The 17,178-nt window shown below is 44.9% G+C and overlaps 1 protein-coding gene across 1 annotated transcript; it reads right to left on the bottom strand.

The window, feature by feature from the left end:
• Nucleotides 1-1,809: 1,809 nt before the first annotated feature.
• LOC123094556 (translation initiation factor IF-2) lies at nucleotides 1,810-2,800 on the bottom strand. The gene has a single exon (XM_044516532.1). The coding sequence runs from the start codon at nucleotides 2,635-2,637 to the stop codon at nucleotides 2,032-2,034; it is 606 nt and encodes a 201-aa protein (XP_044372467.1). The 5' UTR covers nucleotides 2,638-2,800; the 3' UTR covers nucleotides 1,810-2,031.
• Nucleotides 2,801-17,178: the final 14,378 nt, after the last annotated feature.

The raw sequence follows: 17,178 nt of genomic DNA, 5'->3' as shown, positions 1-17,178 counted from the left end.
TTTTTTCGTCGCGCTATATATTTTTTCCACATTCTTTTGTTTCAATTTCTTTTCACCGAAGCGTACCATACTAATACCAAGATAATATCAATTACATCCGATTTATGCAACAACGTACTATTCGCACCTGGTCAAAATATTGGGGATTCATACAACAAAAGGATAAAGGGATCAGAAAAGAAACAAAGAAATTGGACGTGACTAACCACACACAGTAACTCCATCGTCTTGGACAACACACGGATTACGAGAAATGTCTCCACTGGCAACACCTTTGACAAGGAAACACTGTGTAAGCGCCGTAGTCGCCATATCTAACAATAGAAGGTTGATCGTTGGTTCTCACCCCGGAGAGCATGCCTATGCAATATCCAAAACAATAGCTTCATGCAACCATCGAAGGTCAGACGTAGGGTTTTCAACCAAAAGTTCAAGATCTGATACTAGAGGTTCATACCAGTAATAGTGGTTTTTCTAATATTTATCAGACCACCAGAAATAACTATTCTTAACTAGAGAATGTGGGTTTCAGCCATTAGAATTTGTGTAAGTGCAAAAGAATAAGAAAATGTTGATCGACGACATTGCCTAGCGCCGATGGACAATGTGTGTCTCCGTTAGATCTTCTGGAATGTCTTTGGTGTATTTGCAGGTATGACCCTTCTGATCTACCCTTTCCATCGTCGGTGACGGTTGTTGTTCTGGTTTGTTGCTCCTTTGGAGTGGCACGACGACTTCTTGGATGTCCACTACAATATGATTTTCCTCACTTCAGTGAGGCAGGGGTAATGATGGTCAGACGCCTTCAATGCGCTTCAGTGCTTGTAGTTGCCGCAATGTGTTCCATAGACGCGGCTGTATTTTTTCTTCAACTTTGGAGAACTTTGTATTGTTTGCATATTATTAATGGGTCGGAGAACTTCTTCATGAAAAAGAAGAAATCACCTTGTTGCCTCCCATGAAGAAATATTCCGTCACGCATGGCCTCTAAGCTAGAGGTTGATCCCTGATGTGATAGGGTACAATATCCTCCTAACCACCGAATCAATTAGTGTAATAGCATTATGCACGCATATAGAGACAACAACGATCTATTGGTTACTTTTGAATTCCGATCGCATTCAAATTGTTGACGCCTAGTTCTAGCCGGCGCAATTCTTGAACACTCGCCAAAGAAATCTAAAGCTTTGAGAAGGTTTATATACTCAGATATTACCGTAAATATATCCAAAAATAGATATTACTCAAAAGCATCATGTCTTTGTACGGTATAATTTCAAAAAAAAAAAGTTGTCTATCCGTGGATCTGTTGCAGTATTATACTTTTAATTCACCAAAGACCGGCAGTATCTAAATGGTCTAAGAATTCAAGAGCAATTGTCTGATTTGTCGATCCTTCTTCAGTCGGACTCTGCAATCGCTTTAGCTTGCTTGACACACAACGGCTTAGCCACGTCAGCTTATGGTAATACTCCAGGGTAGCTAACTGCCCCAGAAACTTACTCCCTCCGTCCGAAAATACTTCATCAAAATAGACAAAAAGAGATGTATCTAGAACTAAAATACATCTAGATATATCCTTTTTTATCTATTTTGATGACAAGTATTTTCAGACGAAGGGAGTATGTATCAAGCAGCTTGCAATAGAGGATTATAACCCTGCAACTATGGAACAAAACTCCCCTATTACACTCGCAAACAAAAAAAAGTTCTGAAAAGACCTAAAATTTTGCGAAAGCTTGACTATTTGAACATGGCAGTAAGACACATGCATTATTTACATATATAGACAAAGAGCCATATAAGATATATCGATTGATGTATCACTTTTTCTCAATTATATGTATGAATCACATCCACTAAGTAGAATTGAGAATACCATCAAAGTACAAGCAAAAGAAAATAAAAAGAAACGAAAAGAAAAGGTGAGATTTCTTTTCGATATTTTCCCACCACTCGCTGCACACATCCATTATTTATGTACCTGGTTGAGCCCACACAGTTGATGGATCTCAGAATTCGGAAGGGCCCTTATCTCTTGCCGGGCCGGCCAGCACGGCCCTGACCCGCCCGCCCGACGGCCACCACCGGTCGGCGTACGACGAAGGCGCCCTCGGCGACGCCCATGGCGTTCTTGCAGCCGTACAGGTCCAGTAATCCTACCACCCCGCCAGTGGCGATGGACCAACGCCGCGGCCCGGCGCGGACGGCCGACGCCGGCTTAGGAGGAAACAGAGCGTCGATGTCGATGGCGTTGGTGCGCTCCCTGGTGCACTCTTCCAGCGCGGCGGCAAAGGGGTCGGCGGCGGCGCCGGGCGCGCCTGGCGCCGATCGGTTGGCGCGGCGTCGGGAGGGCGGCGCGCGGATCGGCGGCGGGAGCGGGAGCGGCGGGGACGGGGAGGCAGCAGGGTCCGCGGCGCCGCGGAGGAAGGAGTGGCTCTTGGGGATGCCCGGGTGGTGCTCCCAGGAGAAGGGGATGGAGGTGGTGCGCGGGGAAGGCGACGGCGAGGAGGCGGCGGAGGAGGCCGTGGAGAAAGACGACGACGAGGACGACGAAGACGAGTGGGAGGCCGCGCGTTGGCGCCGGTGAGCCTGAGCCGGCCGCGTCGGCAGTGGTGGTTGCGTCCGGGTCGTCATGGGCACGAGAGAGGAAGCTGGTAGCTAGCTAGATGGTAGCCGAGTGTGGGCAAGGCGGGGACACAACACAAAGGGCTGATAAATACGTACACCAAGTACTATGGTGGAGCTATTAGCATTTGAGGCCCTTCTGTTTCTCAAAATTACATGTACCACTGGCTTATTCGTTTGTCAAAATTATATATATCCTTTTCTTTTTCCATTTCTCTCTTTCCTGGCTGCTAAGTGACAAGGGAATGCGTCCTCCATTTTCCTTTTTATTTGCAAAGTTGATTCGTTATTATAAAATGATTAACCGAAGGCTGTTTAGAAGTTCGTTGAATTGTTGCGGATAGTGCCTCTGATTCCCAACTTGAAATCATTATTTCTTCGGAGTAGGCACGGCAGCACAAGTTTAACTAAAGCACGTCCGGAATCCATGCGAATTCTTCGTACAAAAATGAATTTTAAAACTAAGTAAAGCAGGCCCGATGGAATCCATGCAACTTCCTTTCTAGTACAAAACTATATGAAGTCCATGCACACAAATTAAATTGCAGATGTATTTTATGGTTACTCGCACTAGTTAGGACCAAACAAAGCCACCGTGTTGCTTCCCAAACCCGTCTTCCCAGTACTATCCTATCGGTTTCCTAAATCATGCACGCAGGTCTTTAATTTCTGTAGCGCAGAAGTGGTTAAATTTCGCCATCTTTGTGCCCAATCTGATTAGTAGGTACAATCTACCATATATGTTAAACATATATGGCTGACTTGGCTTCTATTTCGAGCTAATGGACACATTAACAATGTTAGTTAGTAACAGATGTACATGTGCTAGATGATAGCTTAACTTTGTTTTCAACTAAAGAGAGAAATTAACAATGTCAATGCGTACTCTGGTAAAGTCTTGCTTCAATTGCACAGCACTGAAGTGATATGGTGGGATCATATAAGATCGTATTGGACATAACATATACACGATGTATGTCTTGGGCCGTATGCAGTGGGTGACATGTGGAGGTACACGTATGTAATGGTTATCCGTAGAAGGGAGGACGAGTGAGACGCAAGGCTAGCTAGCTGGTTGCCTTCTTTCTTGCCATACACATTCAGAATCCGGTTTCCAGAAACCTACGTACGTATCATGTACGTACTACATTCAGGGAGCTTTGTACCCTGAATCTTCCGGTGGCCGCCGCTTCTTCTCCTTACATGTCATTTATATTTGGAGGTGGAGGAGGTTGAAAGCAGCGTCGATCAGCCGTCATTCGGAGATGTTTGCAGTGAAAGGGAAAAAAATTGCTTGCTTCATATCTCAACTATGCTGTAAATATTTGCAGGGAAAGTGGAAGCAAGAATTTACTATAGTGTTCGTTGTGCATTGGCTGGATCAAAGATCGTCGCTAGATGGTCTACAGACCTGGACGTAGTTTTATATTTCCGGTGTTCCTTGTACTATGACTGTTGATAAATACTTGAAAGTTTTTCCACACACACAAAAAAAGTCCCCTCAACACTCCCAAAGAAAAGGTCCCCGAACAAAAGGAATACCGTCCCCTGAACAAAAGGAACGCATTTGATGCCCGGCCGCTAAACTAAGCTGGCCCATTCAACTTCAATGTATGTACGCGCAACATAATGATTCCTACACATGAGCACCCTACTCATCACCTAATCAACTGTGCCTCAATATTTTGTTGCGAATACTGCTGTGCAGAATTGAGCATTGCGCATTTATAATCACTTAACTTGAGGAGGGGTCCAGATGTCGTCCCAGTGCAGTGTTCATGCGTGGGTAGTGGACGACTGGGGCAGGACTACTGGAGGGGAGCGAAAGGTGGTGCGGCGTTGTAGTGATTTGATTTTGCAGCGGTTGGTGGCTGGCTCGGCTCTACGCGTGCGTGCCTGGGTCTGGGTGGTGGTAGATAGGACTGACTGAGAGGAGCGTGCGTGTCTTTCGTTTCCAGTCTTCTTCCTAGGTCTTTCTTTTAACCTCCAGTCTTCTTCCTAAGGTTTACCTTTGCCTGCTGCGTTTCACATGCCTTTTGCCCGCTCCCTGTCTCTCCCAGTTTCGTATGCATGTCCATGGTCGACTTTGAGGCGTGTAAAGTACAATATTTACATAATATAATTGTCGTGACGAAAAATGATGTGCTCTGCATAACGGCGACATCGTGCCTTGCGATTGAGATCGAGTACGGTCCCGTTAGGTGTTGTTCCCTGGGCCATGTCAGGTGTTCTGTTTTCCCCCTTCCGTAGCATAGCCGGTACGACGTCTCAAAGAAAAGAAAATCGAAGTCGATGCAAGAAATGGTTTCTCCGCGAAGACGCATGAACCGGACACTGCCCTGTCCACCATCGTCATCATCGCTCTCTGAACTCTGAATGAACCAGTTTGGCATATGTTTGTGGTCAATCTGTCCATGATCTCGCTCTCTCTTTCCCGGTTTTTGATGGAAATCTCTTTCCCGGTTTTCAGGGAGAAACTACGTTCTTCTCCCATCCCACCCACCCGATTTGCGCATTCGAGGAAAGGAATGTGAAATTTACAGGGTTTGATATGTCAGATCAGCAGCACACTGATCCATTTCAGCGTCTACTTCACGGGGAAATGGTATTTTTCCCGTGTGTAATTTTCGGTTCGAAGTACACAAGTGAGACGCACAGGTCGTTGTCGTCAGCTGACTCCAGCAGCAGACATGATTTTGTGTTCTCTGTTGAGCTGTGATGGCTAAACTCGTAGTACAAACCAAACAGAGGAGCAGTGGCAAGATTCTGGAGTACAAAAAATGGTTCCCACATCTTTCAACCGGCACAGTCAGCTGGCCAACCATGTTTGATTTTTTTTCTTCGAAACGGAGGCAAAAGATTTGCCTCATCGAAACGGAGGCAACCATGTTTGATTATTACATACACAAACAGGACGACGAACTGTTACCAGCTACCTGAACAAGTGAACAGAACAGGACAACTCCTAGACCTAGGTACACACACAGCTTCAGCCTGACGTGTTGATTTGTACTACCAGCTACCTGAACAAGTTGGGGATCAGGTTGTATATGATCCTGAAGTGCAGAAACGCTGCCCTCGTGAGTTTGGTAGGCTCTCGTTTTCTGATAAACAGTTGCATGCATGAGTGCAAAGAGTTGATGTGAATCTGATCAGTTCACTTACCTGTCACTTGCACCTTTTTGTGGGAATTAAGGCATGTGCTGTTTAGGCGGAAGTAGCCTGTAGGACTGACGAAGCACGCACCTATTTGGGTTTCATGTTAACCACTGCTGATTTCGACCCGACTACTAAATCAAAGTATTATAAACTGTAGATTAACTGATGGTACGTACGTACTACCTCATTTTCGAATTACTTGTCTTAGATTTGTTTAACTACGAATGTATCTAAACAAATCTAAGACAAGCAATTTGGAAGGAGGTAATACAGTACTATTTAAGTTCAGTGTAACTAACTACTTTTGTTAGCAAAATCCACTGCTACAACTAAAAATTTAACCATTGCAAGATGACAAATAACTAGATCGAGATCGTTCATCTGCACAAGAGAGAAGTGAAGGAAGAAAGTGGTGAGTGTTGTCAGGCCGACAGTCATGCATCATAAAGTGTCGACCTCTGCATATCTTCTCACCACAGAGATGAATCGTTTTGTTAACAGTCCTATATCACTAGTACAGTACTACACTGCTACTCGTAATGCGTGTCACCGACGAGATACATGCTGGATCTCCATTGGATTGGGCCTGGGCGAGGCAGCTTCTCCGTCCTTGTCTGAGATCGTTTTCAGTGCTCAAATTCGCGATCAATTGATCGGCGCTCATGGAGAACGAAAACTCGACCACTGAGCTCTCACAAACAGTGAAGTTGGATTAGTGCAGCAAGCTAGCTGTGAGATCACATGCAGTTCAGAAGTGACTTTTGGCTACAGGAGCACTACATGCTTTGTAGCCTTAGGCTGAGGACCGATTTGGATGTCATAACAGGAGGACTCACTAGGTTTATGAAGTTCGTGAGTTGGTGACGCGTCCGGATTTTGAGCACTTTCTGCAAAGACACTCAACTCTAGTTCTGCTTGATCATCAGGAATCGGCTCCCCGGTTCCATTTTATAGAAATGAAACGAAATGTTCAGACAAGATTCTATGGGTGTTCAGAAAACATGCACTTTTACTCGAAGAATATGATGAGTTCCAGAATTCTTGGACCGTTGTCGAAACTCCCTGACCGAAGCTATTATCAAGGGGATGCGTAGGCCCATGGGCGATTTGTTTCGATCACCTTGTTTCAGAAAAAAAAATTTGTTTCGATCACGAAAGATAGGAAGGGGTGGCACCAGGTGAAGTAGGAGAAGCTTTCTGATGTAAAATGAAAACAGAAACGATAAGTACCGAATGTTCTTGTAGTCAGTGTGTGTTGGTTTAGTTTGTGCCGGCCTGCGTGTCCGTCTGGAACTGCTTATTGCCTGTGATGGTTGTCTGTACTATCTTCTTCTGTGTTGTTTTTTGTTGGCCTTCGTGTGGTTGCTTTGAAACCTTGTGGTACGCTCGGTGGCTTTATTAATACTAGTGGCTGGGACGCGACCTTGGCACGTCTCTTGAGCCGGGACCGGGCATTCTAATCAAGTTGTTGTATCTTTTTTTTTGCTACAAACTTGGGGAGCTTTATTGCATAGTTGACATGTGATTACAATCTGCCCTCAGGCTACTAAGGAGAAAGGATGGACAACCCTCCAGCCAACAGTCTGAAACCAACAAGGAACATGCCTGTTTAGCACATAGATCTGCCATAGCATTAGCATCCCTTTGAACATGTCTAATAGAAAAAGAGATAAAACTTGTAGACTTCTCCCCAACATCATCTAGAATAGGCGCAACAACTGATCTCGAATTGTCACGCGACAACAAGAGGTTGACAACCTCTAAACAGTCCAGTTCCATCACCACATGTGAGAAACCACGCAGGTGAGCGAAGATGACTCCCTCCCATAGAGCTAAGGCCTCAACAATGAGGGGATCTGTCACCCCCGGAAGGGTTTACTCCAGGCTCCAATGAACGACAGGTGAGATCGAGCTATCCCGCCTCCTCCCGCACACCGAGCTTCACTGTTGATGGCACCGTCCATGTTGATCTTGATCCACCCAACATCAGGTGGACGCCACTGGGCCCCTGACACCCCACTGAGGGGCTTCGGAAAATCAAGCATGATAAGATCGTCATGAACATATTTCACCGCCTGCACTGGATCATATGATACTTTGTCATGAGTCCATCAGTTTCGATCAGACCATATTGCATGCATAACAGTAATGATTTTGCATCTCTCATGATCTTCGAAAATGTCGTCCATCAGCACATCCCTCGCCCAAGTGGCAGGGTGTAACCTTGGTAATTTGAGGCCCAAGAAATCTCGGGTTGCTGTCCAAAAAGCCGAGCATGTGAGCAGTTTATCAGTGCATGTCGCAAGTCTTCCACTGCCGCCTTACATAGATTAGACACCGCCGTCGTCCTTATATGACGATACTGAAGAGTAGCACAGTCCCGCAAGATTCCACGAAGAACCCGCCACCAGAACACACGGACTCTGGGGATAACCTTCAATTTCCATAAGGCGTTCCACATGGGTCTATCTGACGTTGAAGTCTCCGCTATCGTTTCTTCCTCTAGAGCTGAATGCTCTTTCCGAGTCACTAGAGCACGATAGGCCGTTTTAACAGAATAGGCACCGGACCTCTCCAAGTCACAAGCAAGATAATCCTCACCACCAGCCGCTCTCAAAGGTATATTCAAAATAGCATCCGCATCTGGTGCAAGAAAATTCCTTCGAACTAGTTCCACATCCCAAGTACCATTATCATGATCAATCAGCTTCGAGACACGCTGTATAGGGTCATTCCCAATGCGCCCCATGGGCTTGAGAGTGGCCGAGTTTGGTATCCAACGATCCGTCTAGATAGAGATGGACTCACCATCCCCCACTCTTTTGATCAAACCTTGTTTGAATGCGACTCGTCCTGCAACAATTGCCTTCCACGTAGCAGATGCCGAACGAGGTGCTGTAGCTTCCATGAAACCACAGTTAGGGAAATATTTGCCTTTCAAAACTCTGGAACACAAGGAGACAGGGTGTGTCATTAGCCTCCACCCGTGCTTGCCAAGTAGGGCTAGATTAAAAAGCTCGAAGTCACGAAAACCCATGCCTCCTTCTGTTTTCGGTACAGAGAGATTCTTCCAAGACATCCAATGTAAAGATCTCTTGTCAATGTCGCCGCTCCACCAATATTTGGCCATAGATGAGGTAAGCTGTGAGCAGACCCCCTTGGTCAGTTGGAAACAAGTCATGCTGAAAGTAGGAATGGCCTGGACCACTGATTTGAGCAAAACTTCCCTACCCACACATGCCAAGTTCTTTTCTTACCAACCTTGCATTTTACTCCGGCTTCTCTCTCCAATGTGAGAAAAACTACCGCTTGTTATCCTGCCGACCGCAGTTGGTAAACCCAAGTAGCACTCGGTAAATGCTTCTACAAAAATGTGTAATGTCTGTTTGATCTCTGCCCTTAGCGGCGGTAATGCATTAGGGCTGAAATAAACAACACTCTTCTCCTGGTTTACTTCCTGTCCAGAGCAAGCAGCATAGATCCTGAGGATTTCGTTCAATCTATGCACTTTCAACCTTTGCATTCATAAAGATCAAGCTGTCGTCCGCAAAGAGCAAATGATTAACCCATGGCGAGTGAACACTCATCCGAATGCCTCTGTCAATATATGCACCACCATAATAATTCATTAAGGATGTGAGGCCCTCTGCACATATAAGAAAGAGAAAAGGAGATGCTGGATCCCCTTGTCGCAACCCCCTTGAAGGTGTAAAAAACGACAAGAGTGCCCCATTGACCTTAACTGAAAATCTGACTGAGGTGACACACTTCATAATGAGACGCACAAACTTATCACAGAACCCCAGCCTGATTAGCATTGCCTCCAAGTAGTGCCATTCAACATGATCGTCAGCTTTCAACATGTCGAGTTTGACAGCAAAAGTGGCTTGTTTACATTGCTTATTTTTCTTCATTGCATGTACACTTTCATAAGCTACCAGGATGTTATCAGTGATCAACCGCCCCGGAACAAAAGCACTTTGCTCCTCCCCAATAATCTCATCCATCAGCCCGCGTAGCCTGTTGGTGACAGCCTTCGCGACAATTTTGTATAGGGCCAGGCAAAGAGAAATTGGTTGGTATTGAGAAATCCTTTGAGGGTTCCATACCTTGGGAATGAGAGTGGTGGTTGTGTCGTTGAGGACCAAAGGCAACTACCCCCCACCCCATTCAGAAAGTCAAGCACGGCCGTTGTAACATCACCGCCAAGAACATCCTAATGACGCTGAAAAAAACTAGCGGTAAAACCGTTCACACCTGGCGCTTTCGACGGCGCCATCTGGAAAAGAGCATAGCGCACCTCCTCCGCCGTGAATTCCTTCTCAAGTAAATCGTTTATAGCTTCATTGACACGAGGCGAAACAAATTGCAAAAGTTCTGACATGTCATTGTATCCCTGGGACTGATAGAGGATATGATAGAATGACATAATTTTGGACTCGACCTCATGAGGATCATCACAGACCGAGCTATCGGCTCTCTCCAAAGAGATAATCTGATTACTTCTACTGTGCTGCCTGTGATTGATAGTATTTAGTGTTCTGGTCCCCTTTGCGCAGCTAGTTAACCCTTGATCTTTATTCCATCCACACCTCTTCTTGCCTTAAGGTTTCTTGAAGTTGAGCCGCTACCCTCAGCTCTTCAGCGTTGGGTCCCCTCCCAATGGAGGCTGCTCGTAGCCGCTCCAATTGCTTCTGGAGTTTCTTCACCTTTTTGGTGATATTTCCAAACTCGCGATCACCCCATGATTTGAGTCCACTTTGGACAGCTGTAAGTGCATGCACCACACCCTCCAAACCTTCATGGCCAGACTCGGCTTGCCAAATTTCTTTCACAAGAGATTCATACTATGAGTCTGCCATACATTCTCATAACGAAACAATCGAGAGTCGTGTCGCCCCCCTCGCGCTTGTACATTCCTCAACTCAGCTAGAACATAACAATGGTCAGATGTTGTTGAAGTAATGTGCTTGACACTTGAATACATGAACAAAGATAGAACAAAAGCATTGGCAAGTGCACGATCAAGTCTAGCTTTTACATTAGCATTCCCTTGTTGCTTATTATCCCATGTAAAAGGAACAGCTCTCCATCAAAGATCTTGGAAGGAGCAAAAATCAACAACTTCACGAAACGAGCGCATTTGCCACTCTGATCTTGGGTGCTCACTAAAGTGCTCGGATGCATACATTGTCTCATTGAAGTCGCCCATGCATAGCCACCCTTGGTGTTGAATGCCATGCAAAGTACGCAAAAACTCCCAGCTATGGTGTCTATTTTCAGCTCGGGGTTCTCCGTAAAAACCTGTGAAACGCCAAGGTTCTGTCTGATCATTCCCCTTGACATACACATCAATATGAGCCTGACTGTAATTCTTGAGTTCAACTTGTACATTATCATTCCAGTACAGACTAATGCCTCCACTAAGACCAATGCTATCAACAGCAAAACAGCCAGTAAACCCAAGTAGATTCTTCAGACTTTCAACATGTTTCCCTTGAATCTTTGTTTCCATAACGAACAGAAGGGAGGGACCTTCCTGCTTCACAACTTTGCGAAGCTCTCAAACTATCTCAGGGTTCCCAAGCCCTCGATAGTTCCAACTCAAACAATTCATTGGGACGGGCAGGGCTGCATAGCAGCCTCTGCCGAAATTTTAGGCATTGGTTTATTCTTTTTCAGTAGCCTATCAAACTCCCCCTCGGCCCCAAGATCATCACCACCCCCTGCTCCTTAGGACACCCCATATCAGGGTTTTGCAACCCCTCACCCGACGCTGTTAGTAGTAGGGAGGTGTATTGTCAACACAGCGTTAGACCTGCTTTGGCGCCTCCTTTCTCTTGTTTAGGTGTGTGCCCTTCTTCCTAGGATAATTCACCTCAGTAGCACCTGTCAGTACGTTACTGGAGTTCTTCGACTCCCTATGACTACCCGAATCAGCATGATGTTCCTTCCCGGCCGAGTCACCGGATGCAGTCTTCTTGCGCTCATCAGACGCCCTCAACTTCGAGCCAAACGGTGGTCGCCGTTCGTGTCACGTTGGCCAGGAGTAGGGCAGAACGGGTGAGCATGTCCCAATTGGCCGCACGAGAAACAAAAGTGAGGGACGTTCTCGTACTGAATATCATATGCATCTTGCTTCTTCCTTTTCACTGAATCAATTACTATCCACCTTCTCAAAGGCTTGTTCACATCAATGGCAACCCTTGCTCGCAGAAAACCACCCATGTGGTCAAACTGCGCCGAGGACGCATGTGGATAAATCTGCTTAGCAATCATCCTTCCCCATGAATAATCCCGGAGGTTGTAGGGCAGGTTCAAAACCCTAGCCCATAGATGCCTGTCAAAACGAACCTCATCCGGCCTCATACAATCTTTGAACTCAGCCAGAATCACTTCATTCTTGCTGATATGCCATGGGGATCCATCCCAAACACGATCACGATCTCTTTGAGACTCAAAATCAGCCACAAACATGTTCTCCCCCATATATCTGAATTGAAGTCCCCGGGGATTTCCCCACGCCGGACGGAGGGCATTAGCAATAGTATTGACATGCAATAGATTGCGGTGTAGAACCTTCCCTGCTAAGAGCCACTTCTCCGGCGCATCCTCATCGCGGTCATCAATGACCAGCGGAGTAGCTTCTTCTTCGGTGATGCCTAACTTTCCTAGGGCCTCTTCCAACCGAGCCCTAGCCGTGCGCGGCGATTCCGATCCGACTGCAGACTTGCCCTGATCAGATGAGGCCATCTTTAGAGGATCTCAATGCGTTCCGCCGGCCAGAGTGGATGAGCGCTTCTTTTTATTCCCGAACCCTAATCGTCGCCGCCAGGGAGTTTTAGGGTTTCGTAGAACCCTAATCGCCGCCAGGAAGTTGTTGTATCTGTTAATGTTAACATGCATAGTTAATTGAAAATACAGATAGTTGATATGTCTCCAACGTATCTACAATTTTTGATTGTTCCATGCTATTATATTATCTATCTAGGATGTTTTATATGCATTTATATGCTATTTTATATGATTTTTGGGACTAACCTATTAACCTAGAGCCTAGTGCCAGTTTCTGTTTTCTCCTTGTTTTTGAGTTTTACAGAAAAGGAATACCAAACGGAGTCCAATTGGCGTGCCAATTTTTGATGATTTTTTATGGACCAAAAGAAGCCCCTGGAGTGAAAGAGTTGGGCCAGAAGAGTCCCGGGCTGCCCACAAGGGTGGGGGTGCACCCACCCCCCAGGCGCGCCCCCCTGTCTCGTGGACAGCCCGAAGACCTCCCTGACTTGTTCCCGACGCCAAAAATTCCTATAAATACTTAAACCTACAGAAAATAACCTAGATCGGGAGTTCCACCGCCGCAAGCCTTTGTAGCCACCAAAAACCAATCGGGACCCTATTCTGGCACCCTGCTGGAGGGGAGGGGGATCCATCACTGGTGGCCATCTTCATCATCCCGGCGCTCTCCATGATGAGAAGGTAGTAGTTCACCCTCGGGGCTGAGGGTATGTACCAGTAGCTATGTGTTTGATCTCTCTCCCTCATGTTCTTGATTTGGCACGATCTTGATGTACCGCGAGCTTTGCTATTATAGTTGGATCTTATGATGTTTCTCTCCCTCTACTCTCTTGTAATGGATTGAGTTTTCCCTTTGAAGTTATCTTATCGGATTGAGTCTTTAAGGATTTGAGAACACTTGATGTATGTCTTGAATGTGCTTATCTGTGGTGACAATGGGATATCACGTGATCTACTTGATGTATGTTTTGGTGATCAACTTGCGGATTCAGTGACCTTTTGAACTTATGCATAGGGTTTGGCACACGTTTTCATATTGACTCTCTGGTAAAAACTTTGGGGCACTCTTTGAAGTACTTTGTGTTGGTTGAATAGATGAATCCGAGATTGTGTGATGCATATCCTATAATCATGCCCACGGATACTTGAGGTGACATTGGAGTACCTAGGTGACATTAGGGTTTTGGTTGATTTGTGTATTAAGGTGTTATTCTAGTACAAACTCTATGATAGATCGAACGGCAAGAATAGATTCGTGTTATTTTACTACGGACTCTTGAATAGATCGATCAGAAAGGATAACTTTGAGGTGGTTTCGTATCCTACAATAATCTCTTCGTTTGTTCTCTGCTATTAGTGACTTTGGAGTGACTATTTGTTGCATGTTGAGGGATAGTTATATGATCCAGTTATGTTATTATTGTTGAGAGAACGTGCACTAGTGAAAGAATGAACCTTAGGCCTTGTTTCCTAGCATTGCAATACCGTTTACGCTCACTTTTATCATTAGTTACCTTGCTGTTTTTATATTTTAAGATTACAAATACTCATATCTACCATCCATATTGCACTTGTATCACCATCTCTTCACCAAACTAGTGCACCTATACAATTTACCATTGTATTGGGTGTGTTGGGGACACAAGAGACTCTTTGTTATTTGGTTGCAGGATTGTTTGAGAGAGACCATATTCATCCTACACCTCCCACGGATTGATAAACCTTAGGTCATCCACTTGAGGGAAATTTTCTATTGTCCTACAAACCTCTGCACTTGGAGGCCCAACAACATCTACAAGAAGAAGGTTGCGTAGTAGACATCAAGCTCTTTTCTGGCGCCGTTGCCTGGGAGGTGAGTGCTTGAAGGTATATCTTTAGATCTTGCAATCGAATCTTTTAGTTTCTTGTTTTATCACTAGTTTAGTTTATAAAAGAAAACTACAAAAAAATATGGAATTGAGGGTGCCTTGATAACCCACAAGTGTAGGGGATCGCAACAGCTTTCGAGGGTGAAGTACAACCCAAATTTATTGATTCGACACAAGGGGAGCCAAATAATATTCTTGAGTATTAGCAGTTGAGTTGTCAATTCAACCACACCTGGATAACTTAGTATCTGCACAAAGTGTTTAGTACCAAAAGTGGTATGATAGTAATGGTAACAGTAGCAACAGAAAAGGTAAATGTTTTTGGGTTTTTGTAGTAGTTGTAACAGTAGCAACGGAAAAGTAAATAAGCGGAGAACAATATGTGAAAAGCTCGTAGGCAATGGATCAGTGATGGATAATTATGCAGAATGCGATTCCTCATGCAATAGTTATAAGATAGGGTGATATAGAACTAGCTCCAATTCATCAATGTAATGTAGGCATGTATTCCGTAAATAGTCACACGTGCTTATGGCAAAGAACTTGCATGACATCTTTTGTCCTACCCTCCCGTGGCAGCGGAGTCCTAGTGGAAACTAAGGGATATTAAGGCCTCCTTTTAATAGAGAACCGGACCAAAGCATTAACACATAGTGAATACATGAACTCCTCAAACTACGGTCATCACCGAGAAGTATCCCGATTATTGTCACTTCGGGGTTGTCGGATCATAACACATAATAGGTGACTATAGACTTGCAAGATAGGATCAAGAACACACATATATTCATGAAAACATAATAGGTTTAGATCTGAAATCATGGCACTCGGGCCCTAATGACAAGCATTAAGCATAGCAAAGTCATAGCAACATCAATCTCAGAACATAGTGGATACTAGGGATCAAGCCCTAACAAAACTAACTTGATTACATGGTAAATCTCATCCAACCCATCACCGTCCAGCAAGCCTACGATGGAATTACTCACGCACGGCGGTGAGCATCATGAAATTGGTGATGGAGGATGGTTGATGATGACGACGGCGACGAATCCCCCTCTCCGGAGCCCCGAACGGACTCCAGATCGGCCCTCCCGAGAGAGATTAGGGCTTGGCGGCAGCTCCGTGTCGTGAAACGCGATGAAACTTTCTCCTTGATTTTTTTCTCCCCGAGACGGTATATATGGAATTGGAGTTGAGGTCGGAGGAGGTCCGGGGGGCCCACGAGATAGGAGGGTGCGCCCAGGGGGGGGGAGGCGCCCCCTGTCTCGTGGACAGCCCGTGGGCCCCCTGACCTTGATTCTTTCGCCAAAAATTCTTATTAAATCTGAAAAGTGCCTCCGTGGATTTCCAGGACATTCCAAGAACTTTTCTTTTCTAGACATAAAAGAACATCATGGTAGTTCTACTGAAAACAGCGCCAGTCCGGGTTAGTTTCATTCAAATCATGCAAGTTAGAGTTCAAAACAAGGGCAAAAGTGTTTGGAAAAGTAGATACGTTGCAGACGTATCAACTCCCCCAAGCTTAAACCTTTGCTTGTCCTCAAGCAATTCAGTTGACAAACTGAAAGTGATAAAGAAAAACTTTTACAAACTCTGTTTGCTCTTGTTGTTGTAACATGAAAAGCCAGCATTCAAGTTTCAGCAAATATTATGAACTAACCATACTCACAATAACACAAAGGTCTCACAATTACTCATATCAATAGCATAATCAGCTAGTGAGTCATAATAATAAAACTCGGATGACAACACTTTCTCAAAATAATCATAACATGATATAGCAAAATGGTATCTCGCTAGCCCTTTCTGAGACCGCAAAACATAAATGCAGATCACCTTTAAAGATCAAGGACTGACTAAACATTGTAATTCATGGTAAAAGAGATCCAGTCAAGTCATACCCAAAATAAACCAATAATAATGAATGCAAATGACAGTGTGCTCTCCAGCGGGTGCTTTTAATAAGAAGGGTGATGACTCAACATAAAGGTAAATAGATAGGGCCTTCGTAGAGGGAAGCAGGGATTTGTAGAGGTGCCAGAGCTCAATTTTAAAATAGAGATTGAATAACATTTTGAGTGGCATACTTTCACTATCAACGCAACAACTATGAGATGGTTTTATCTTCCCTACTACATGCATTATAGGCAGTTCCCAAACAGAATGGTAAAGGTTTATACTCCCCCAATCACCAACAAGCATCAATCCATGGCTTGCTCGAAACAACGAGTGCCTCCAACATACAACAACACTGGGGGAGTTTTGTTTAATTATTTTGATTTGCTTTGATCTTTTTGGATCATGGGACTGGGCATCCCGGTTACCGGCCCTTTCTCGTGAATGAGGAGCGTAGTCCACTCCTCGTGAGAATAACCCACCTAGCATGGAAGATATAGGCAGCCCTAGTTGTAACATGAGCTGCTCGAGCATACAAAACAGAAATTCATTTGAAGGTTTGGAGTTTGGCACATACAAATTTACTTGGAACGGCAGGTAGATACCGCATATAGGAAGGTATAGTGGACTCATATGGAACAACTTTGGGGTTTAAGGAGTTTGGATGCACAAGCAGTATTCCCGCTTAGTACATGTGAAGGCTAGCAAAAGAGTGGGAAGCGACCAACTGAGAGAGCGACAACAGTCGTAAACATGCATTAAAATTAATTCACACCGAATACAAGCATGAGTAGGATATAATCCACCATGAACATAAATATCATGAAGG

This window comes from Triticum aestivum, chromosome 4B (genome assembly GCF_018294505.1).
Source record: "Triticum aestivum cultivar Chinese Spring chromosome 4B, IWGSC CS RefSeq v2.1, whole genome shotgun sequence".
NCBI classification, from domain to species: domain Eukaryota; kingdom Viridiplantae; phylum Streptophyta; class Magnoliopsida; order Poales; family Poaceae; genus Triticum; species Triticum aestivum.
This window is presented reverse-complemented; position numbering and strand designations above follow the sequence as displayed.